This window comes from Vulpes lagopus, chromosome 6, assembly GCF_018345385.1.
Source record: "Vulpes lagopus strain Blue_001 chromosome 6, ASM1834538v1, whole genome shotgun sequence".
Lineage (NCBI taxonomy): Eukaryota > Metazoa > Chordata > Mammalia > Carnivora > Canidae > Vulpes > Vulpes lagopus.
In genome coordinates this window covers 38,415,039-38,441,872 of record NC_054829.1, presented here as the reverse complement: position 1 = coordinate 38,441,872, position 26,834 = coordinate 38,415,039, and the positions used below count along the sequence as shown (strand labels likewise).

At 35.9% G+C, this 26,834-nt stretch overlaps 1 protein-coding gene across 13 annotated transcripts in view; it reads left to right on the top strand.

Annotated features, from left to right (window-relative positions):
• The window catches only part of LRRC9 (leucine rich repeat containing 9), a 125,749-nt gene that overhangs the window by 13,942 nt on the left and 84,973 nt on the right, over positions 1-26,834 (top strand). For 10 of the 13 annotated variants that reach the window (XM_041760099.1, XM_041760102.1, XM_041760100.1 and 7 more), the window contains 6 exons: positions 3,882-4,064; positions 9,873-10,028; positions 12,506-12,702; positions 13,567-13,698; positions 19,885-20,061; positions 20,384-20,501. In XM_041760099.1, coding sequence (XP_041616033.1) covers positions 3,882-4,064; positions 9,873-10,028; positions 12,506-12,702; positions 13,567-13,698; positions 19,885-20,061; positions 20,384-20,501 — 963 coding nt within the window. The remainder of the gene's footprint in view (positions 1-3,881; positions 4,065-9,872; positions 10,029-12,505; positions 12,703-13,566; positions 13,699-19,884; positions 20,062-20,383; positions 20,502-26,834) is intronic. The other 3 variants (XM_041760109.1, XM_041760104.1, XM_041760103.1) reach the window with 2 other exon arrangements.

Below are 26,834 nucleotides of genomic sequence, written 5' to 3'. Positions count from 1 at the left end.
ATTAAGCCAAAATGCTTAGGATTATTTTTTTACTCCTCTTATTCCATCATAAACCATATCCAATCCATCAGCAAATTCTTTTGGCTCTACCTTTAGATTGTCCAGTCTGACTATTTTACCACCTATATCTCTATTAACCTTGTTCAAGACACCATCGTCTCTAACCTGCATTTTGGGGGGGAAAAGCCTCCAAACAGGTCTCCCGTGTTTACCCTTTCACTACTATCAGTCTGTTTTCTACACAGCAACCTGCTCCTTCAAAAACTTCTGCTCAGAACTTTCCCTTGTCTTCTCATCTCTTTCAGAGAAAAAGCAGTTCCTATGTTGGCCCACAAGACTATAAGTCCCCCCACCCCCACTGTGTCTCTGACCACAGCTTCTACCACTTTCCCCCTTGTTTACTTCATTCCAGCTACTCTGGACTCCTTGCTGGTCCTTGAATATAGATAGCTAGCATTCTCACCTTAGGGCCTTTGCATTTGCTGGGATATTCTTCCCCTAAATATCTTCATGGCTCATCTCATTTCTTCCAGGATTTTATTCAGATGTTATGTTCTTAGTGACACCTTTCTTGGCCAATTTAGGTAAAATATCAATAACTCCTACTACCCTCCCTAACCTGAAGCATTCCCATCACTCTTTCTTTATTTTTTCTTCTTAGCACTTATCCACATTCCTTACTAGAATACAAGCTCCATGAGTATAGGAATCTTGCCTGTTTTGTTCACTGCTGTATCAACAATACCTAAAACAGTACTTGACATGTAAAATCTCAAAAAACATTTGAATGAAAGAGAGGAAAACAAAAAGACTTCATGTTTGTGGCATATAATGTAGGTGAAAACATATGGCATTTATAATTTTGGCAGTGTCAAATTGAAAGTGCATACTCAAATACTTCCTCTAGAGAGTAATGAAGAAAGATGAGTAAATTCACTATAGAAATAATTTTGAATTGATCATTATTAAAATACATATTCTCTTACTCAGAGAAGACTATAAGACTCCAAAAAGCTATAGGATTAGGCAGAATATTATAAAGGCTTTAACCAGAAGTTTTAAAAACATAAAAAGCTTAAACAAAATTTTATTGGTCAAATTCAAAAGGAAATAGTTGATGTGAACACTGAGGGACTGACAGAATTTCAACAGGCATTGGAGAAGGATCATCTACAATGCAGTGGGGGAGACTCTTATCTTGAGATCTTGAGTTCAAGCCTCCTGTTGGGTGGAGAGATTTCTGAAAAGAATATATATACATATGGTGGGAGGTAGGCATTCTAAGATGGAGAGAACAATATGCATGAAGATGTGGTGGTAAGAAATCAAGGGGTATATTTGAGTAATGTCAGCAGAAGAGAGCAGAGGGAGCTATGAAAGATAAATTTGGAATGTTGTGGGAGGTAATTTTTAAGCTAACGTATGAGACATGAGTAGGAAGTGCCTAGAGAAAGAGCATTCCAGGCAAAGTGTGAAGGACCTAAGTGGTGGAAAGAGCATGGCAAATTCAAGAATCTAGAAATCTGTGGCTGGAACAGAGTGAGGGAGAGAATCATGAGTTAAACTGAAAGAAATAAGTACACAATACTGTCTGGATAAGGTTTTGTCCTACCAAGAAGCCACGTAGAAGTTTATCCCATGCCTGGTTGACATGTGGTGCTTCAGCCTTGTGGTGCTGAAGAGCATAGCTTCATAGAATAATCTGTCACTTCTAGCACTACCACAAGCCAGAGGCAGCATTGTAGTGTATTAACATGAAGTTTAAGCAAAATAATAATGTAAAGCTCTCAAAATAATGACTAGCACACAGTAAGCACTCAATAGATATGCTATATTATGATTACTATCTCCTTAATTACATTAACCTATTCTGTTTCAATCTCCTCATAAAAAATGAGGATAAAAATTGGATTATAAAAATGTATTATATGGCATACAATTAAAAAGTTTCTTGGTTATAATATGACTGTTTTTCAGAAAAACATTGAAACATGATTCACAACAACTTTTACTCTTCTCACATTAAGAATGTTCCTGAAACACTATTATTATCCTGAATTTTTATCTCTAACTTTTCCACCCACTCTAAAAAGATACTATAGTGGTAGTGATGGATAATTTCTGTTCCACTTTCTGTCCATAATAGGTACTACAACACTAATTTTCAGGGAGATTTTGTGCTTTCATAAACTCCAATGTCATCTGACTTTTGACTATAGGTGGGGAGTTGAAAGGGAGTGGTTCCTGTGTAAAACTTCAAAGTTCCTACCCAGCATAGCCCAGACTGATGGTCAAAGGCAACATAGCCACCCAGAAATCAGAGTGTTTACTCCTTGGAAAAGTCTGATGGTTACTTCCCTGCCCCTGCAGAACTTGACCAAATAATTCTCTACACAACTCTATCTATTTCAGAGCAACTCTGTTTAGTTCTACTTCTACCATGAGCCCAGTACTAGCCTCAAGGCTAGCCAGCGAGCCAAATTCTCACTTGCCAGAGAGAGTTTGGACACACATTAGCTACCTGACCCTGTGTTATTTTTTACTCTAGCGGCCTGACTTCACTACTTACTTCCCCATTCCATTTGTACACCATCTTTAGAACTAATGCCTCCTGGGTTTGGTTTGGATTTCCCTTAACTCTGATTCTGACTCTACTAACTAGCATCACATCAGTTTAAGGCCAACCCCATCACAGTATACCCTCTTCTACCAGGCCTCTGTTGTGAATTCTTCTTTGTTTTTTGTTTTTTTCAACACTTTAGAAATATAATCATCATTCCTAGCTTAGAGACTGAGGGCCAAAGCCCATATAGACCTTTAGCTTATAGACCTTATATGCATAAGCAATTGGTAATTGACTTGTGATAAATTCTATAACAAAGGTAAACCTAGTGGCAAAGTGAGTTCATAGGAGGAGCATCTTCCTCAAGCTTGGGTGATGAAACAAGACTTCCAGAAAAGATGATACTAGATTGAGTCTTGATAGATTAAGAGGCGAAACTGGGATGAAAGGCAGTAAGATGAGTGAGGATTTAACAATAAGATAGGGTCTGGCACATTCTAAAATTTCCACTTGTTTAGTACAGCTAAAACATGAAATGTTAGAGTTGAAGCAGAAGAGACAAGACAGACGAGTTAAGCAAGGGCCAGGTGCCAAATAAAGAAAGGTGTAAACAATGGATTAAACCTCGGAATCAAAGGTGTTCGGGAGAAGCACTGGTCTGGAAATGCATTATCAATCCCACCCCCCTCCTTGGAGTGTGAGGAAAATGAGGAGAAAGCTAGGTTTCAGTTGCCATTAACTGGTAGAAAGGACATTTACAGGAAAAACAAAGAAACAAAACCCCTTAAAAATCAGGAATTCAATGATGATTATAATAGAATTGGAGTCTCCTCACCTTTGATGAGAAAAGCAGATTGGTGACCTGGGGGAATAGTGAGCAGTGTTACTAGAGTGGTAAGTGTGGGAAATGGTGGCAAAGGAAGCAGGAGACCTACAGATACACTGGGGACAATTGTTAGTAGAGGGGGTGTGCAGAGGAGGCAACATTGTCTTAATAAGAAATAAATGTGTTCAGGTGACTGGCTCCAAGTTTCCAGGTAAAATACATGATTTAGTAAATATTCTTTGACCTTTTGTATTTAAAAATACATAGTTATAGAAGAGTCTGCTGTTTAATTATTACTCTCTATTCTTCATGTGGTTGACATGTTTTTCACTAGAGAAAAACATTTTATTCATCCAAATCACTTTAACATGTTTAAGCACATATTAAAATGCATTACATTAAGCGATGGGTGATCTTAAGCGTTTAAATGCCTTCCTTAGAAATTATCAGTTTCAGTTAATTAATTGAACATTATTATTGCTGTTGTTTTAGGACCTTACTAACTTAACCAGGCTGCATCGCTTAAAGGATTTGTGCCTGAATGATCCTCAGTATAAAACCAATCCAGTTTGTCTGCTATGTAATTATTCCACACATGTATTGTATCACTTGCCTAGCCTTCAGAGACTTGACACGTTTGATGTGTCAGCAAAACAGATCAAGGAACTGGCAGATGTAAGTGCATCCTTAATCAGATATCTGTGCCTTAAGTTTAATTAACTGCTTCTTTCTGACTGTGTCCACATATGGTAGGTAGTATTATCTTGTCAAGTCTTGTCACCAACTCTATTTTTGCCCCAGTGAGCTGGATATTTCAAATAAACATGTATAAATAATAATATTAGTACTAGAATCTCAAATTTGATGACAGTACTGGAAGTTGAGTTAGTAGAAAAACATTAGAATTTATACAAAACTAAAAGAAAGAAATCTGAAAAATTATCATGAGTGTTAAGAATAATTGAATTTGCGCTATTATACAAAAAGTAATAAGGCCTAACTAAAGTACAAATGAAATAAGTAACCTCCTCTCATTTGTAATACTATATATCAAAAGTAGAAAATATCCATGGTTGTTGGTAGTATGCCAGGATTAGGTAGATTTTAATCTAATTAAAGATGATTTGGGATTCCCCAGAAATATAGGTGGATCTGCCCATACTGCCAAGATCTTGGAAGATCTCTCAAATCTTGAGGAGAGCTGTTCCTAGACTGCCACTGATGGTGAACCTCACAGTAAAGGGGCTACTTGCGCATGCCATCGAAGAATCTATAATTTTAGAATGGAATGGATAGTAATTCTCTATATTTATTAATAGTCTTTCTATATTAGATTTCTTCTTCTCCTTCCAGGTCAGTGGGCCACATTCGTTCATTGAGTTAACCATCTACTAAATAGGTTTTGAGTATCTAGAGTGTGCCAGGCATGAGGATGCCCCCACATGAGCCCTCCCATCCTTTCCTTGTGGCTCATCCATCATCTCAACATAAAGCATGCCTTTGTCTATTTGTCTTGTTTCTCTTCTCTTGCTATCCTGAGGATTTATTTTAGGTTCCATTCTCTCCTTTCTCTTTTCTGTAACTGAGATTATCCTCTCTCCTACCCCAAAATAAAAAGTGAACTGTCTTGCAATATAAAGCAAAGGGCTAGAGTCCTTGTCTACTAGCAGATGTTCAGAGTCATTAGAGATTCAGAGAAGAATGTCTTCTCTAACAGTGTTGAGTCAGAAATAACAGTACAACTTCACAGTAATACATTTTTGGAAATGTCCATTACTATCTGCAGAGTTTTACATTAGGCAGTTTCTTCAAAGGTGACCTGGTTCATGCTTCATGAAATTACTTGGCTTATTAATTTATTTAACAAATATTTAATACCTATTACATTACAGGCACAGATCAGGCCCTAGATATATAGAGTAGCCGAAACAGACAAACTCCCTGCTTGCTTGGAGTTTACATTCTTGTGAGAGCAGACAAATAGTAGGCAAACAAATAGGAAAACAACTAGTACGTCAGGTAGTGATAAATGCTATGGAGAAAAATAAAGCAAGCATGAAGGAAACAGGATTATTAATTAGGGACAGAGGGAGGAATGTTGGCTATTGGATACAGAAGAGTTGGGAGAGGATTTACTCAGACAACAGTCAGGCAGAGACCTGAAGGAAGTAAGTGAGCAAGCTTTTCAGGGATCAGCAAATGTAAAGAACTTGAGACAGGAGCATACGTCTCATATTTAAAGAACAGGAGGTTAGTGTGGGTGGAGCTGAGTAAGTGAGAGGAAGGAAAAGATGAAGACAGGAATGGTGGTGAGGGGAGATCATATGAGATTGTAGGATGTAATAAAGACTTTGGCTTTTACTTTGAATAAGGTGGAGCCACTGGAAAATTTCTAAGAGGAGAGTCAAATTGACTTCTGTTTTAAAGGGATCCTTTTGGCTAATGGATTAAGAATGGAGGATTTGAAGGAGAAGGTGAGCACAGAGAAACCAGTTAGATTCCAGTCACTTGGATGAGAGATGTTGATGGTTTGATACAAGGTGTTAATAGAAGAGGTGGTGAAAAGTAGTCAAATTCTGTAGTAGAAGGTGGATTCACCCATCTGAATTTGGTGATAGATTGGATGTGAAGTGCAGAGGAAAGAAATAGAGAATAGTTCCAAGTTATTGGCCTGAGCAGCAGGAGGGAAGAAGTTGCTCTTTGATGAGATGAGGAAGAATATGGAAGGAGTAGGTTAAAAGGAAGAATCATGGTTTAATTTTAGGCATGTAAAAGATTTCTTTTTAAAAGATTTATTTATTTTAGAGAGAGAGCACACTTGTGCTAGAGTGGGGAGAGGGGCAGAGAGAGAAGGAGAGAAACAGGCTCTCTGTTGAGCATGGAGCCTGACACAGGGTTCGATCTTACCACCCTGAGATCATGACCTGAGCCAAAATCAAAAGTCGGACTTTAACCAACTGAGCAACCCAGGTGCCCCTTAGGCATGTAAATTCTGAGCAATCTTTTCAACATCTAAGAGGATATATTCAATAAATAGTTGGGGATATGAGTCTGTTATACAAGAGAGTTGCCTGGGTTGGAGATATGAATATGAGGGTTGAAGGCAGAAAGATGGTACATAGAGCTAGAGACTGGATAAATCACTAAGGGAATGGTATAAATGGGGAAGTGTGTCATTTGAGTGCTAGAAACTGCAGAGAGAGGAGGAATTTGCAGAAGAGATGGAAGAAGAGAACTAAGAGAGGCAGGTTCTTTTGACATTCTGGGTAAGACTGTCATACATTTGGTTTAGTTTTGTGTATGTCATACATTTGGTTTAGTTTTGTGTATGTCAGTAGTATCATTAAAAGAACAAATTGGGAATTGTTATGCAATTCCTTATATATAATTCTTATTATATATATAAGAAAGAGAAGATATTCTCTTTCTTCACCCTTTTAAGGCAAAAATAAGATATATAATATGGCTCAAGTTTTGATTTAGATCAAGATGATTTTTTAAGTTCAAAGTATTTATTATTGCATATGAATTTTCAAGATGCTTTTTCTTCATTACCATTTATAAGAAGACAGGTTGTGCTAGGTTGTGGCAATTCTCTGATGTGATAAACTCTTGAGCAGAGTACTGTTGATTCTTCAAATTTTCACTCGTGGAGCTGTTTATGTAAACTATAAATGGCAAGTAAAGTCAAGAGGACCACCAGAGAGTCAGCATGGAAAAGAGGGAAGAATATGAGAGTTCAAAACAGAAGACTTGGAGCTCCAAGTCTTCAAGCTCCAGTTGTATCTGTTACAACCTGTCACTTAGGCAAGGCCTTTCCCTTCCCAACTAAAGTTTATTGAACTATTAAAATAGTAATGATAAAAAACAGTACCTGTCCTGAGTGTTATTGTAGGGATCCAATGAGTTAATTGGCATAAAAGTCCATTTTAATTGTTAAATGCTATAAAAATAACCACTATGAAACTGTAGCTAAGCCTATGACTTTTCTTTATTTTTGGTAATCAAAGAAGCAAATGGAACAAATTTTGTTTGTTAGTACAAACATGCAACTAGACTTACCATTTTAGTTAGACTTTTTTAAAAAAGTTTTTTACTGTAATCAAGTAATTCCACCAAAGTGGACTTGAGTGAAAAATGACTTCGACATTCTCAAAAGTCCAAACACAAAACAAATTGAATATAGTAAGCCTACAAAGTTGATTTGCCATGTATTTATAACTTACAACATAATCTTCCCTACTTTTCCAAAGTCTTAGTATATAATTTCAAACAAGAACAAAAAACCCTGATTGATGACTCTTATTTATTGTTATGATACAGTAAGTGGTTTTGAAAATGTTCAGGAAGAGTAAAATATCACAGTGTGTGTGCCCAAATGCAGGTAAAGATATATTCTTAATAAAACACAAAAGTACAGAGGAAGAAACTGTGCAGGGATATGCTAGAAACTTCTATCAGTACTTATCTGTAGAAGGTGGGGCAACTGGGCAGATGGGAAACAGGTGTGGGAAGTAGACTTTTCATTATATACTTTTCAATTATTTTGGTGTTAGAAACATGAATATATTACTTACCCAAAAATAAAAATTAGAGGTGCCTGGGTGGCTCAGATGGTTAAGCATCTGCTCTCGGCTTAAGTCATAATCCCAGGGTCCTGGGATCAAGCCCCATTTTGGGCTCCCTGCTTAGTGGGGAGTCTGCTCCCTCTCCATATGCCCCTTCCCCAATTCATGCATTCTCTCTCTTGCTCTCATATAAATAAATAAAATATTTTTTAAAAATTAAAAACAAAAGAAAAGCAGTATTTTTTTTGTCCCCCACCTAAGGACTCCAAGTTAAATTTGAATTTCAGATAAGCAACAAATATTGTCTTAATATCATACTTCTTAAACTTAGCTATACTTATTCACTTATACTCAAATATTATTTATGGTTTAACTGAAGTTCAAATTTAACTTGGCATCTTATATTTGATCTAGCAATCCTGTCTCTACCCACGTTCTCTTGTTTTAGATTTAAGAATTCATTAGAAATTTTTTAGCTGCTGTTGACTCAAAGCGTTCTTTATTGGATTTTCCATTTTCTACAAATAGACAAATAATTAAGAAACATGACTTGCCATTTCCTTAGTTATAGTTTTTCTTCAAACTCAGTTTGCACTTCCAAAATAAGCTCTTCTTTATCAGGAAGCTTTTTATATCTTAATCATGATCCTAAAACACATTTTCCTCCCGAACTGTTCTGTTATTAGTACCTTATTTTTGTGGAGGAATGTAGTGCTTTCAATTTCAAAACTTTATAATATGCGTGGGCAAAGGAATTCTTTTGGCCTGTTCATCATGCCACATATTTGTGTTTGTTCCATCTTTTATGCCAAATAATTCTGATGGGGCCTTGATTATCCATTCTCTACCAAATAAATCACATAACAAGAGCCTGCATCTGAAAATACAATCCCAGAACAGTGTAGAAACCTTCCAAATTATTTGAGGTACAGGTTTCCTAATGAAGAGAATTTCAGGTAAACAATTAAAACTAGGTCACATTTAATAGTGCAACTGATTTGTTTACTTTGTCGCCAGCTAGTTCTTTTTTTACTAATATTGCTTATGAATATTAGCTGTGTTTATAGTATTAGTATAGCTGGTGTACTTTTCAATAATTGATTTGTCATCATGTATTTATTAATAACTGAGTGATCCACTTTTATTAAGGTATCTGGGTAATGAGTAGATTGACAACTAGTTATTTGCTCAATCTAAATAAAGCAAGTTTATTTAGAGCATCCTTTTAGAGAATTGAGGAAAAATCTCCATCAAATCAATGGTTTCTTAGCTATGCTTTAAAAAACTGAATTGAATAATGTTACATTTTCTTTTAATGCTTTTCAATGTGTTTTTCCCTAAAATAATCAAATATGAATAATGTAGTTACATTTTTGCTTTGATAGTACTACCTCTTAAGCCAAATGATATTTTGTAAACTGAATTCTGTCTGGAGGCTCTTTATGTTGTCATCCTCAAAATAAATGCGAATATGCCTTACACTTACCCACAAAGAAAATCTTTGGAATTTTGTATTTTGCTTATTAAGTTTAAATACAGCACTCTGGGGAACCCTGGGTGGCGCAGCGGTTTAGCGCCTGCCTTTGGCGCAGGGCGCGATCCTGGAGACCCGGGGTCGAATCCCACATCGGGCTCCCGGTGCATGGAGCCTGCTTCTCCCTCTGCCTGTGTCTCTGCCTCTCTCTCTCTCTCTCTCTGTTGACTATCATAAATAAATAAAAATTAAAAAAATAAATAAATAAAATAAATAAATACAGTATTCTGTAGCCGTTATCATTTCAACTATCATCATTATTAGTATTGAGCATGCAAAACTTTCCAGTGGTTATATAGAACATAGCACATTTCTGTAATGCCACTAATAATTACTTATAATGTTTTTTGCTTCAGCTAATCTATTTTTTTTCAATTTTAGACCACAGCAATGAAAAAAATAATGTATTACAATATGCGTATAAAAACTGTTCAGAGGCATCTTAATGAAGACCTTGAAAAACTGAATGATCGAAAATGCAAATTACAGAAGTTGCCAGAAGAAAGAATAAAATTATTTAGCTTTGTGAAAAAAAATGTAAGATATAATACTGTAAAATTTCAGTAGCCATATCTTAAGAAAACTGGTGATAAGACAAGATTATCTTTTAAACTTTATATTTACATACATGTATAGAAGTAATTATTTTATTAATATTTCCAAGTTTGTCCCCAAACTTTTGATTCCACATGTTGACTAAGCTTCGTTGTGTGCTTAGAAGTCTGCAACTGTAAAAAGGTATAGACATTAATTTATAAATGTTTTAAAAGCTGCGTAATTCAGTAGGATTCCAAAAGTTTTAGAGATTTATTAAAGTTTCTTCAGTTGCATTTTTATTAGATACCTTCAGGCTGTGCTCAAAATTCATTTTTTTACCTAAAGTGCTAAAATAGCCCTTTGTTTATACTATTCAGGTATTAAAACAGGGTGGGAACTTTAAATCAAGCTATACTTTAGTAGTTATATTATGTGTGCTTTTTTTACTTGGAGTAAATTGGATTTCCTTTACCAAAAGTAGACTCTGAAAAATTAAGGATTATTAACTTCAAATAGAACTCTGTATATATTAGAACTTACTGGTTTTTTTTTAAGGCAAGAAAATATAATCATTCAATAAATGGTGTCAGAAAAATAAACTATTTGAGAGTAGGGAAATTGGATTCTTAATTTACACTTTACCAAAAATAAATGCCAGTGGGAAAAAAAGAACTAAATGTAAAAATTTCAAAACCTGGAAAAACTGAAGAATAATGTAGAAGATATACAGATGATATTACCTGATTTCAGCCTGCTAAATAAAAGAAATACTAGAAATCACAACAGAATGTGGATCTGATTGCAAAAAATAAAAGTAAAATGCTTTGGTACTAAAAAAGCATCATTAATAAAAATAAACAACAAATGACAGTCTGAAAAATGTCTTCAACTAATATCCTGGACAAACATGATATTCTTAGTATAAACAGTCATAAATAAAGCAAAAAGCAAATATTCAAATAGAAAAACTGAGCAAAGCACATAAACTTCTATTTTATAAAAGAAGAAATAAAAATGACTAATAAATATTTGAAAGAAGAGCTCAACTTGATTATTATTTCCAAATGTGAATTAAGATAACAACCATTTTGCCTATAAAATTGTCAAAGCATGATACATGATAGTACTCAGGCTGATGAACAAGAGTGTGACACTACTACAGCACCGGTGGAATGTAATTTGGGTCGTATGTATTCACAATCTGAAAATGCTTGTAGCCTTTGACGCAGTAAATCTATATGTAGCACTCTAAGGATCTGGATAAATATTTACATACATAAGATATTCATCACTGTACTATTATAAACAAAAAAATTGGAAACTTCCTAAATGTTTAACCAGATAGAAAAAAATTATTCCTTCTTAAGATAGAATAGTATACCACCATTAAAAACCAAGTTTTAAAAATATATTTAATATTTATAAATACATTAATTATAATTATATTGATATATAACATACTATATTTCTAAAACAAGCAGGTTTTAATTAATATTATAACAGAAAGTTATCCTTAAGGTGAAACATTAACAAAATTTATTTTTGAATAAAAAATGAGCCAGTATGTAGAAATCACTTTGTATTTATTTTTATATGGAAATGCATGTATTAAGTAAAACCTGCAAATGTGAAAAAATAATACCTCTAGATTAGATAAACCATAGACATTTTTATAAATATGCTTAATTTATTTTTTAACAGCTGGATATAGCCATTAGAGAGGGGGAGTACAGATAATTAGCAAATTTCTATTTATATACACCTCTCCATGTATAGTACAATTTGCAAAGCTGGAATTAAGGCAAGGCAAGTGAGGCACTCACTGTGGGCCCAAAATCTGAATGCTAAAAACTTAAGTAATCACAATAACTCATACCTAATACAATATTTCTTAAAAATGCAAATGAATGCCAAAAAAGCTCAATATGAACAAGAAAAAACAAAATATCAAAATGTTAAATAAAGACCTTGCTATGTTGAGCCATATATAGGAGACTGAAGCAAAAGGAAAAATATGCTTCTCTATATATATGTTTTGTATATTTTCTATAGTGGATTTTTTCCCCCAGAATATCAAAGTACTTGGAAAAAATATTGAAAAATTGAGAAGTAGGTGTGCTAGAAGTCACATTAATTTGAAGCTTAGATATTTTATTTATACCAAAACCATTATTTGTTACAATTTTACTTTGGCTTTAATAGAAGCAAACTCATCACTCAATATTTAAAAATCCATTTCTTTGCTTTTTCTCATATTTGATTAAAAGAACTGCCACATTTGAAGTATTTAAGACTGTCCCTTGGTCAAGAGAAATTAGCTGACTAAACTTGTACTGAAGTTGTAATCACATGCTTAGCTTGTTTTTATGAAGTTTGACCTACTTATTATCTAGATTTTTATTTTGTTCATTTACATTAAGTATATATTTAATAATTCCACTAAAAGTTTTTGCTCTCTGGCACACTGATTTCAACAGCTGGAACGGGAACTTGCTGAGCTCAAGGGACCTGGCAAAGGGCACAATGATAGATCCAATAACAATAAAGTAACTGAACTTGAAAAATCAAAGAACTGTGAAACTGTCACAGAAGAACCAAATCTTCAACAGAAGATAGTGACCAAACTAAATGCCTTGAATGAAAGGGTAACATTCTGGAACAAAAAACTAGATGAGTATGTTTTATGAATTGTCTAGTTGTTCAAATTTGAAACATGAGAGAATAGAACATTGTAGGCTATTGGTTGAGCTCCGTTCCCTTCTCCACACGTGGAAAGAATTATATTATGAAGTAAAACATGGAATGTGTTTCTGGGCCCAGTAGAGCTAGACATCATTGGTTCAAAGCTGACATATCTCGTTTTTTTCCAGAGGCAATCAATACTTAGGCACAGCAAACTCCCCCCAGTGGCTACCTGTCACAGCACTGCTCTAGTGTCTGCAGACTAAACACATTAGAGAGGCTACTGATGCAGAAACTCATCACATAGATCTGACTGAGCAAAGCACATACACAGTTGTCTAGAATCATGGAGAAACAAACTGGTTGAGTATCAACTAGAAATAGAAATCAGAAAGACTTAGTAAATACCGTGAATTTTTTATCTACTAGGGTACTAAATGGATAAGTTAGTTTGCCGTGTAAATGCTACTACTACTACTAATGCATTGGGTTCTTACTTTGTGTCAAATTCTTTGCTAAGAGCTTTATAAGTATTTTGCATATAATCCTCAAAAAAGCTTTTTCAGGTGTATGTACTATTAATATTCCCATTTTACTATACAGCATAAAAAAATCTGAGAGCCATACGTGGTGAAGCCAGGGTAGCCTTCTAATCTTCATGTATCCTGAAGTTAATCTAATTTGAAGTGATTTTAATTGCCAGAAATAGAATGTCTTTTACTTGGTTTAACTGTTAACACCAGGCTTTCTTTATCCATTGACAAAAGCCTTATATTTTAATATCAGCTTTAAAGAAAATCTATTTTAATTTTAATGTAATTTTTTGTTTTTACTAATTTCTTTTTTTCTTAAATAGAATTGAAGCAATTTATCGTGTGGAAGTAAAGCAAAAGAAGAAAAGTCATGGATTATTGATCCCATTTTTGTCAATTGAGTTGGAGACTGTGGGGAATATCCACTTTGAAGAAGGCACTCGATCTGATGACTGGTAAATCTGTTTGAAATTTAGTTACTGGTAAATCTGTTTGAAATTTAGTTACAGCTTTCAAAATAATTTTAGGTGCTTAAGATAACCAAAATATCAACTTATAAAGTCTCAAAATGTCTAATTTTCAAAACACTTCTCATATAGAATATTCATCCACTGTAAATTGGCCATTACCTAATTTGCTTCCAGTACATTTTCTGTTGCCAGAATAAAAGTTTTAAAAGCCTGTGGCCAAGTATTCATTTTATATGAGTTTATATTGTTCATTTCTGAACCGAACATAGCCTTGGATTTTGAATATTGTTTAAGAAGCTAGAATAGAGAAGGAAGGCAAAAGCAGGATTGGCAACAGCAGGTTGCAAACACTGGAGAAGGCTCCCTAGCAAATTTCCTGGGGATCCATAAAAGCCAAACCAGTTGTCCAGAAGTAGCCAGGGTCAGAGTGCACATGGACTCTGTAAATTAAAACAAGGCATATACTTAAAAACCAGGAATTTGGGTGGAAAGCCCATTTAGATAAAAATGGAGAGAGCCACCAGAAACAGAAGCAGGAAACAGGCATACACACACTTCAAAATCGAAGCCTACTGGTATAGGCAAGGAAGTGGTTGTGTTCGGAGAAGGACAAACATTATATGTTCTAATTTATTTGGGGAATATAAATAATAGTGAAAGGGGAATAGAAGGGAAGGGAGAAGAAATGGGTAGGAAATATCAGAAAGGGAGACAGAACATAAAGACTCCTAACTCTGGGAAACGAACTAGGGGTGGTGGAAGGGGAGGAGGGCGGGGGGTGGGGGTTAATGGGTGATGGGCACTGAGGGGGGCACTTGACGGGATGAGCACTGGGTGTTATTCTGTATGTTGGCAAATTGAACACCAATAAAAAGTAAAATTATTATTAAAAAAAGAAGAAGTGGTTGTGTTGCCTCAACTCCAGGGTACAACCAAGGAAGTGATTCTTAAGAATGGAAGGGAGAGAGGGAGGGAAGGGGAAAGGAAGGGAAAAACAAGGGAAGGAAGAAGGGAAAGAAAATTTGCGGCGCAAAAATATTACTAATTTTTACTTTCACATTTCTGCAATCATTTTCTCAAAATTAGGGAGCCCACGAACAAGCCAAAGATTGCCATAGAATCCTAGAAACATACTGCAAATCTGGGTGTGTGGTGAGAAACCAGGAAGCACATAAAGCTACAGAATGGACTTGATATATCATCCCAGAGGATTTTACTCACAGTCAGCGTTGAAACAAACACCGACTTTTATGGAGTAAAATGCAACATTTGCATTAACTTTTTATAAAGAAAAATAAATGATTGTTATGGATTATTTTAAAACAAACCCCTGGTTTGTATTATATGTGGCTCTTACCTCTGTGAGTAAAAGCTTCTCAAGGGCCTTGGGGGTACATTGGTAGAAAAGTCTGGGAAGTTCTGCCCAGCGAGAAAGAGACCTTTTAAAATACTTTCTTTTGTGTCATTGCATCCATTTGCCCAGCAGTTACCACTGCTTGCTTAAACACAATACTTGATTTTTATGTACAAAGATATAAAAGGTATTCATCCCAATTTTCATATCAACAAAGGCCTTGATTTTTCAAGTGCAAACATTGAATGGTGTCTGCCTACAGGATGCATGAATATTTTTTCAGTCTTTCATGTATATTCACTCAACCTACACAGATTTGTGTATTATTATTCTGTTTCTTTTTAACTTCTTGAAGAGGAGGGTCTTCGCAAAACAAGTAGATTATAGAGAAAAAATATACATAAAAGCAAAATGACTAAAAAGCCATTTAGGTAATTATTCAGCCTGATAGTAAATTAGCTTTGATGGATTGTTTAAAAAGATTTATTTATTTCTTTATTTATATAAGAGAGAGAGAGAGAGAGAGAGCTCATGAGCAGGGGGAGGGGCAGAGGGAGAAGCAGGCTGAGCACAGAGCCCACACAGAGCTCTATCCCAGGATCAGGTCAGGCTTGATCCCATGATTCTTGAGATTATGACCTGAGCCGAAGTCAGATGCTTAACCAACTGAACCACCCAGGTGCCCCAACTTTGATGGATTTTGATAAGCATTAGAATTTTTTACTTGGTTTTAAAAAGAAGAAAATCAAATATATGTTGGCAGATTTTGAAGAATTGTTTTTTACTTTTAGTGTACCACAAGCTTGACCACCTTAGCTGTGATTTTTTACAGATGTTAAGAAATAAGTACTGGGGTGCCTGCCTGGTTCAGTTGGAAGAGCTTGCAACTCTTGATCTGGGGGTCATGATTTCAGGCCCCATGATGGAGGTAGAGATTACTTTTTTAAAAAAAGGAAATAACTACTAAAGTGCTTTAAATTGCTCTATGTGCTAAACATCTAGTTATTTTATTTAAACACTGGCTTCTCTTTTATTAATACTTTTAAAGCCAATGATTTAGGATTTAAATTAAAAAACTAAGTAGAGCTAAAACCCAAATACAAAGATTTTCTGTCAAAATAGCCTTTATTTTCTTAGCAAAAGAGCATTGCAGATTTCTAATTGTGTATTATATATTCTTAGCTTCATTTATTTTATGAGATAAAAGGACTATATTTTTCAGTTTAAAAAAGACCTTATTTTATAGAGACTTCCTTGATGAGTAGATTTTTGCCACTGTGTCATTATTACAGATTCATTTTATCTATCTATGTATTACCAATTGAGTTAGCCATTGACAACAGATGTCATTGGTCAAGTCAAGACTCCAAAGCATAAAAGACATTGTCCTTGTGTTTGAGAAGCTTTGAACCTGGTTATAGATATGGGGCATTTAAAATTTAAAGAAATAAGTTCAAAACATCACAAAACAATATGTAAATTCCTTGGGGACAGATAAAATGTTTCATGTACCTCATAAATCACAACACCTAGCATAGGGCTGGCTGAATTCATAACTCCATAAATAACTACTATTTGTTGTTTCCACATCACTTAATATATACTTAATGGTTTCACTTTTGTATATATAATGACTTTCTGTAATCTAACTCATATATAAAGATTTCATTCTTCCTGTACTATTTCAGGGAGTTACAGCAGCATAAACTTATTTTATACTGAGGATATTAATATAAGTCAGCAAGTAAGTTGACAGTATTTATTAAACCCTTGTTTATGATTTTAATGTATATTTTAATAGGTTTTATTGAGTTCCAGCCATTTTAAAAATGGGCATTATACATTTACTAAATGAGTAGATCATTTGGAGATTATTGAATGATTATAGCCATCTCTCTGTGTAATTAATCTCAGTCAGTGATGTATATCATCACCACTAGGGATGCTCACAAATTCTGGTACCACTGGATGAGTGACAGTACCCAATGAAATGATGGGCCCTCACTCTCCTGGCCTCTACTGTACCCGATGCTGCTAACTATTCCTTCTTTGTAACTTCACCTCTCTTTGTTTGTTTGTTTGTTTGTTTGTTTGTTTGTTTTTAAGATTTTATATATTTATATGAGAGAGAGAGAGCACGAGCCAGGTGAGGGAGGTAGATGGAGAGGCAGACTCCCCACTGAGCTGGGAGCCCGATGTGGGGCTTGATCCCAGGACCCTGAGATCATGACCTGAACCAAAGGCAGATGCTTAATCAACTGAGCCACCTAGGTGTCCCTCACCTCTCTTGTTTTTTGTACTTCGATATTTTTCTATTTCCTTTCTATATCCTCTTCCCAGTTGCTTGTATTCCTGAATTTTAAAAAAAATACTTAAAGCTACAGTCTTTTTCCTTTACTCTATTCCTGTTACATCTTTCTATCTGGATGTCCAACCGGCAAGGCAAACTCAACACATTCAAAAGAGAACTCAGCTGTGAATAATAAAATACACAGTAAAGTTAGAAAACCTAGGTCAAATTCTATCTACATAACCTTGAAACAGTCATTTGAACCTCATCTATAAAAATGAGAAAAATAAAAAAATCTACCACAAAATATTACTGCTAAGATTAAATAAGATCATGTGAAAATGCTTAGTTTTTAATATTTAGGTTTTGTTTCCCTCTTCCTACCTATAAACCATCCCTCTCTACTGACTTCTCCATTCCCGTTTGTGGTGCTACCATCCTACCAGTCACACAGACTCAACAAACATTGACTCCCAGTATCCATATCCAATCAGGCCAAGACCTTCCATGATGTCTCTTGCATTCATTCTCTCCTCTCCATTGTGACCCAGATCCCATGCACACAGGTCTCCATAACATTCCTTTTAGACTATGCTACAACATCTAACACAGTGTCTGAATGTAATAGGCACTTGGTATTTGCTAATCAATCAGTAAAGATAACTGGTGACTTGGAACGATCCCTCTGTACATGAGACTGTAGGTTTCCCACTCTTCATGATGATGATGCTATTTAGCCAGACCTCTGAACTAATTATCAGTGCATGATGCTGGTTGCAATACTACTTATCTCTGTCTCCTAATGGACTGTGTGCTCCTGTGGGAATGGTTTGATTTGGGCAGCTCACTTTTCAATTCCAAAGGAAGAGTAACTGGGCAACTCCTAGCTGTACTGATTTAGTCTTTGCTAGTAAGAAAGGCAAACACTCTTAAAGAGGTTTGTCTCAGGGACAGACCACCCACCCAGAAGCTCACCTTTGTGATCTTAGCCCACACCCTACTCAGGCCTTGGTTGATAAGCCAGTAAGAACCAGACATCTCATTACAAGTGAGTGTATCCTGTATAAGATCACTCACATTTTCAAATTGATCCACTTTAAAATCTCATCTTAATCCAAATTCTGTGCTACTTTAAGACAGGACATGGCCCAGTAAGGGCAGTAGAGAGCAGATGAGCACTTCCAATACATTTTCTTGAGATCTTCACATAGTTGGCCCCTCCTTCTTTTCTTAGTTCAAATATCTTCTCTGAAAGATCTTATCCAAGACCAGTCTTAAGTAGCCCTCATTCGAACCCTTACCCTAAAATTCTCTCTCTTCAAAGTCCTTATCAGTTTAGAAATGATTTTATTTATGTCTTGTTTATTTATTGGCCAACTTCTTGCATTAGACGTTCCCTGAGAGCAGGGACCCTGCCCCTTTCACATCTATATCCCTAATTATGAAGTTATTTGCAGTAGTCCAAATGAGAGATGTGATGCTAATGACATAAGGTTATATTCAGGATGTATTTTAGACATAGGGCCCAAACAGACTTGCTGAAGAATTGGTTAGTGGTGGGGCAGAGAGGAAGCAAGGTTTATTCCTGGGATTTTAACTTAAGCTGCCAGTTAGATGCTGGTACCATAGACTGAGATGGAAAACACTCAGGAGGAGCAGGCTCAGAGGCAGGTAGGTGATGAATAAGTTTGGAAGGCCTGTTCCATATGCAAGTGAACATACCAAGTAGGCGGTTGGATGTTCAAGTCAGGGTATCCACCTAAGTTGGGTAGAGATAAAGTCTGGAAATAAAATGTTGGATTGGTATATATAAAAAGTATTTTTCTATATATTGCCAAGGAACCAGATGAAATCACCTAGGGATAGTGTTCATGGAAGCAAGAGGAGAGCCAAAGATGGATTCCTGGTACAATCCAACATTTAGAAATCTGTCAGGGAAAAAATAATCAGCAAAGAAAACCATGAAGGAGCAGCAAATAAGAAGAAAGCCAAAAACGTATAGTTTCACGGAAGCCAAAAAAAAGTGTTTCAATAATAGAGGATTACTCGGGATCCCTGGGTGGCGCAACGGTTTGGCGCCTGCCTTTGGCCCAGGGCGCGATCCCGGAGACCCGGGATCGAATCCCACATAGGGCTCCCGGTGCACGGAGCCTGCTTCTCTCTCTGCCTGTGTCTCTGCCTCTCTCTCTCTCTCTCTCTCTGTGACTATCATAAATAAATAAAAATTAAAAAAAAAAGATATACTTTAAAAAAAAATAGAGGATTACTCAACCAATATATCTTTTACTCAAAGCACATATATAATAATTAGTAAAACAACTTTTACTTTTATGTTTCAAAGTTTAGCATCTCTTTTATTGATTGAATAAGTGTACCTAGTTTGAAAACAGAGCTACATAGGACAATGTATCTTTAGCAAAAAACATAAAATATGGGCTGTAACTTTTATCATGTGTAACTTAGTGTTCTTCAACATTTTAAGGACAATCTGTTGTCTTCTTTATATATATTCTGTATTCCCATATAGGTTTAACTCTTGCTATGAATTAATTCTCTCACGTTTTTGTACATGGGACTTCAGAACATATGGTATTACAGGAGTGAAAGTAAAACGTGTCATCAAAGTTAACAACCGGATTCTGAGACTAAAATTTGAAGAGAAATTCCAAAAGTTTTTTGACAATGAAGAAATGCATGATTCAGAGTAAGAAGTTAAATTCCATAAGGAACATTTTAATAGAAGTCTGATTTTATGGTGTAAAAGAGTCTTTTAAAAGTTTACAATGTTGATAATATACCGTGTTGGTAAATATTTCCTTTTCATGTGTCTCCCTTGACTAGGATGACTAGTGGGATAACCACACTGAGGCTCTTTGTGAGACTGAGGGGGATTGGAGGCTTAATAATGAATCTGGAACATTCATTGTAAATGCGAAATATCCTGGGCAGGATATACGGTTGCCTTGTCTATAGCTAAACTTTGAAATCAATTCTCAAACTTCTTTTTTTTCTCAATTATCTTTAAGGAGCTATCGAAAGATGCTGGAATGTCTTTTCTATGTTTTTGATCCTGAAGTTACAGTGAAGAAAAAGCATCTGCTACAAATACTTGAAAAGGGATTCAAAGACAGTGAAACAAGCAAGGTAGCATAAAATGTCCTTCAGAATAATGTTTTCTTCCTAATGAATAAAGCTTTGCCGCTGGTTAGACAGGATTCAATTCTCAATCCTTTTATCCATATTTATAGCAAACTGCTGTTTCACAGAGAGCTTGGTGCTGGAAAGTATAGCATCTTCCTTCTATGTATTATACCAGAGTAAGTCCCTCAATTACTTTATCTGTCTATCTAATATTTCTGTATATATATATATATATATATATATATATATATATATATATATATTCTGTATTCCCATATAGGTTTAACTCTTGCTATGAATTAATTCTCTCACGTTTTTGTACATATATTTCATGTACATATACAATATTTCTAGGAATCCTATTTTTCTGTTGTGATCCTGTTATTGTTGATTCTGAAATCTACTTCTCTGTTTTAAACTCTCTAATGTCCATCTTAAAAACACTCCCCATTTTGAAAAAGAAATCATTCACTCAACATTGCTGTGCTGTCTAGCTATCATTCTGTTTTTCTTTTTCTTTTTTACTGCCACCACTTCTTTATTCTCTACTTCATTGTCCCCTGTTGCCGCCTGGTCCTCTAAGCTCTAAAGTATCCATTCATCCTTTCTTAGTCTTCCACCCTCTTGATGAGGCAGCTGGAACACACAGGTATAAAGCAGTGCTTCCTAATCTTTTTGACAGCATGGCACATGTGAAATGATAATGTTGCTGCATGTAAATCCTGGCTTTCCTGCTCACCAGCTATGTGACTTCACCTCTCTGTGTCTCTTCCTATCTAAATGAAAGTAATAATAGTATGTATTCCACAGAGTTGTTGTTAGGATTTAGTGAGATAAGCATTAAAGAGATCTTGGATACTTGTACGTCCATGTTCATAACACCGTTATTCACAATAACCAAATACTAAAAACAACCCAAATGCCCTTCAGCAGATGAATGGATAAACAAAATGTGGTATATCCATACAATGGAGTATTAGCCATAATAAGGAATTAAATTATGACACATGGTTAAACCTTGAAAGCATTATGCTAATGAAATAAGCCAAACACAAAAGGACAAATATTGTATAATTCCACTTGTATGAGATACTTAGAATAGGCAAATTGGTAGAGACAAAGCAGAATAGAGGTACCAGGGATGAGCAGGATGGAAGGATAGGGAGTTAATTGTTTAATGAGTGCAGAGCTTCTATTTGGGATGATGAAAAGTCCTGGAAATCAGTAATGGTGATGGTTGCACAACACCGTGAAGGTACTTAATGCCAATGAATAGTACACTTAAAAATGATTAGCGTGGTAGTTTTACTTGATGTATTTTTTACCACAATAAAGAAAAATCACCAACAGAGCATTCCAGCCACTCAGTGGAATAGGGACTAGAGGCCATAGGAGAAGATGACAGAGGCAGTTTCTGGGGGAGGTACTGCAGCAGCTCATGCTAGAGGTGGTGGTGGCTTTAGCAGGTGGTATGGTGAGAGTACCCTCACAGTACTTTCTGGAAGAGAGGTGCGAAGGAGGTGAGGAATAGAGGATTTGAAGGCCGACTGGAGTGCTTAGGGTGTTTCCAGAGAACTGTATGTGGGCTACCATGGGCACAAAGGTTGGCAGAAAGACTGGGGCTAACATTTCCTGGTGTTTTCTGCTTGCCTGACACTGCTACTGCTTTATCTCCTGCACCTCCCTTAAGAGATACAGTATCTATAAACCTTCTGCCGGCCCTCTGTCCAGTATGGTAGCCACTACCCACAGGTGACTGTTGAGCATTTGAAATGTGACTCATCAGAATTGAGATGTGCTAAAAGTTTAAAACAAATACCAGTTTTGAAAGACTTAGTATAGAGAAAAGACTATAATTACTTATACTGATTACATGTTGAAATGATAATATTTCAGATATATTAGATTAAATAAAATGTATTCTTAAAATTTACCCAAAGGTTCTTGGACCAGTTCCTGGCACATGGAAAGTTTTTATGTAAAACTTACCATTATTATCTAAGATATCTGATAATATTGACTGCTCTTTCTGTTTTGAAACTCTCCTTTGGCATCCATGATATTACACTATTGTTACCCTCCTATTTTTCTGATTGTCCTGCCTTTGTTTTCTTTTTATTCCTCCCCTTCTCTCTAAACCTGAAAATACCACAAAATTAAGGTTCACTAATCTGCCCTTTTTCCTCCACACACTACCAATTACTCTCGTTGTTAAAATCTTAGAAACAAGGGAACATAATTGGCTAGAAAAATCACTGTGTAGCACATAGATCTGATAAACTAGATTTTTATGCTATGGTATGCATGCAAGGAGCAAAAATAAATATTTATGTACTGCATCATTTAAGAGATGGAATAAGACTAAAAACATGAGCTGCATAAGCAGTTTAGAAGACTAATCTGGCTTAGATTGGCAGTGACTTTGTAAGGCAGAGGGCTGGAGGGCAGAGGGGAAGATAAGATACTCTCCTTGATATCCAAGGACTTGGTCAATAGCATAGAAAGTATCATTTATTCCATTTTGGCTTTCTCCAAAATGTACATCCTCAGCCAGCCTGCCTCCTGATCTCTGCTCCGACTCCCACAGCTGCCATTCCTACCTGGTTAATCTGCCCTATCTCCTTATACAGTATATCTAAAACCAGCCTTTCATCTTTTGCCCATAAGCAACTCTCTCCTTGTCTTCTTGTCTTATTTCTACTCTTAATGTTGTCATTCTCTCCACCCACCGGATTCAAAGCCTTAAAATCACATATGAACACTCCCTCTTCGATCATCCCCTGTATCTAATCATTTATAGTTTGTAGTGATTTTTCCTTTTACTGTATCACTTGCATTCTTCCTTTTCCTCCCTGTTCCCATTGCCCGCCACCACTTAGAACATTCCATCTAGGAGTACCTGGGTGGCTCAGTCGGTTAAGTGTCCAGTTCTTAATCTCAGCTCGAGTCTTGATCTCAGGGTCATAAATTCAAGCCCTGCCTTGGGCTCCATGCTGGGTGTGGAGCCTACTTTAAAAAAAATAATAATAATTTCCCTCTAATCTTTGCTTGTAGTTTTCTAGTAGGCAACCTTGCCCTTGGGCTACTCTCTAGTCCATCTCCTTTAATAGTACAAAGTAATCTTTCCTAAAATATTATTTTCATAGCTCACACCGCACTGTTTCAAGATTAAAAAAAAAAAAAAAAAAAAACCTCAGTAGCTTTCCATTACTCATGAGAATGAAATCCAAATCCCTCTGTCTGGCATTTAAGGCCCCTCAAAATCTAGCTTCAACCTAACTCCCTAGTACCAAATATCTCAAATGAAATATGTACTTTCCTTGTGATTCTCCTAAACACACCTCAATGCCATGCTTCCTTTGATGAAATGCTCTTATGGCAAACTTATCCTTCAAGTCTCAGCTCAAGGACTTCCACCTTTATGCAGCCTTCCCTGAGTTCTCAAACAGTAGGAGCCCTCCTACCTAGTTTACAGGTTTAACAAAAAGTCAATTAATATGGGGAACTATAAACAAATGATTACTTAAAGAACTCTTTAGCAAACTTAATATACATGCTGCCAACATGAGCACCCCTTTAGCAGACTTACAACATATAGGGATCCCTGGGTGGCGCAGCGGTTTGGCGCCTGCCTTTGGCCCAGGGTGCGATCCTGGAGACCCGGGATCGAATCCCACATCGGGCACCGGTGCATGGAGCCTGCTTCTCCCTCTGCCTTTGTCTCTGCCTCTCTCTCTCTCTCTCTGTGACTATCCTAAATAAATAAATAAAAATTAAAAAAAATACTTAAAAAAAAAAAAAGACTTACAACATATAAACTTATAGGAGTACCTGGCTGGTTCAGTTGAGAGAACATGTGTTCTTGATCTTAGGGTCATGAGTTTGAGCCTCATGTATAGAGTAGAGTTTACTTAAATTTTTAAAAAAATAATAAAAAAACATATAAACTTAGATTACATTTGTCTTATTTGTCTTTTAAAAAAACATTTTATTTATTTGAGAGAAAGAGCAAGAGAGCACTAGTAGGGTTGCAGGGGTGGGGGGGCAGGAATAGAGAGAGGGAAGGGAAGGGCAGAGGGGAAAGAGAAGCAGACTCTCCATGGAGCAGGGAGCCCAACTGGGGGCTTGATTCCAGGGTCCTGGGATCAAGACCTGAGCTGAAGGCCAACGCTTAACTGACTGAGCCACCCAGGCACCCTTTCATTTGTCTATCTTTTTATGTGGGGCCAAAGCCTTTGATATGAGATTGGAACTCCTGATAGTCTTTTTTAGATCAGGCCACAACCACAACCATATTACATGCTAGTTTCATTTTCTTCAAAGTTGAGCATGAACTAAAGATTCTTGCAAAGCAGCTCAAGTGCAAAAATCAATTTAGTTCTAGTTTGTATGATCCTCCCTGCCACCACCAAACTTTTGTGTTTGCCTCACCTACACATGCTTTACCAGAAGCTTTTAATGATTACTCACTCTGCAATCTTATCAAAGCTTTCCACTTAGTTTTCAGAGAAACAGCTCTCATTTTTTCTCATATTTCATTGTTTTATTTAATCTGTATAATTTCAGTAACAAATACAACTGGTATAAAAAAGTTTAGGAACACAATTGACTTCTCATAAGCATGCAATACACCTGGGTGGAATAGAAATACATATGCTTTTTTAAAAAATTGTATTACTGAAGTATAGTTGATATACAATGTTATATTAGTTTCAGGTAAACAGTATACTGATTTAACAATTTTGTCTATTACTCAGTGTCCCCCACTGCTAGTGTAATTACCATCTGTCACCAACATTATTAACAGTATTATTGACCCTATGCTAGCACATCAGTATTTTTTAAAGTGCTGTCTTATCCTTGAACTATCACTATACCATAGGTTCTAGAAAGGATAGAAATACTACTTAATTCTGTGTACTGGTTAAGTAGAAGCTTGTTAAGTGGTAATCAGTGGCAGTTGAGAATTGTAGCACATTTGTTATATTGAAAAATATTCAAATATTGAAATACAATTGTGTCTGCATTTCTCTACAAGTCCTTAAGGACAGGGACTTTCTTAAGAGATCTTAGTGGAAATCTGATTCATGCATGATGGATAGTTGAATAGGTGGGTGGATAACAATCATACCTGTTTCTATACCTTCATATGCTTTCCTCTTCTTAAAAAGACTTTCCTTTAAAATTTCTGATTATTGGAATTATGTCTAATCTTCAAAGCCTGGCACTGATCCCTTACCTCTACAAACTTGTTCTTAATCATTTCATTTCAAAAAGGAGGGGTGCCTGCGTGGCTCATTCAGTTAAGCATCTAACTCTTGATTTGGGCTCAGGTCATGATCTCAGGGTTGTGAGATTGAGCCTCACTTGAGCCCTATTCAAGCTGCATCAAGCCACAATGAGCCCTGTTGAGCCCCACATCAGGCTCCATGCTGGGCAGGGAGCCTGCTTGAGATTCTTTCTCCCTCTCCCTTTGCCCCTCCCCCACCTAAAAAAAAAAAGAAAAAAGGGAGATCTTATTTGACATATCTTTTGATGGTTTTTATTTTTAATTAGTGGGTATTGTTTCTGTCTCCCCCTTTCTTTTTTTTTACATCTTCTGATTGTATTTTTTATTTTTAAATCATTTTTTCATCATAACAATGTAGTGTACTCTTTAATACCCATTCCCTATTTCCCTTAGCCCCCCACTTACCTTCCCTGTGGTAACTATCAGTTTATTCTCTATAGTTTCTTGGTTTCTCTCTTTTTTCTTTTGCTTGCTTATTTTCTTTCTTAAATTCCACATATGAGTGAATTATATGGTATTTGTCTTCCTCTGACTGACTTACTTCACTTAGCACAATACTCTCTAGCTCCATCCATGTTGTTGCAAATGACATTTCATTCCTTTTCATGGCTGAATAATATTCCATTGTACATATATTCCACATGTTCTTTATCCATTTATCTATCAGTGGATACTTGAGCTGTTTTAATAATTTGGCTATCATAAATAATGCTGCAATAAACTTGGGGGTGTATGACTCATTTTGAATTAGTGCTTTTGTTTTTGGTATGTAAATAGTAGTGCAATTACTGGATCATAGGGCAGTTCTATATGTAACTTTTTGAGGAACTTCCATATTGTTTTCCACACTGGCCGCCCTAGTTTGAATTCCATCCAAAGTGCACAAAAGTTCCTGTTTCTCAAAAAAAAAAAAAAGTTCCTGTTTCTCCACATCCTCACCAACACTTGCTGTTTCTTGTGTTGTTAATTTTAGCCATTCTGATGTGTTTGGTGATGTCTCATTGTAGTATTGATTTGCATTTCCCTGATGATAAGTGATGTTGAGC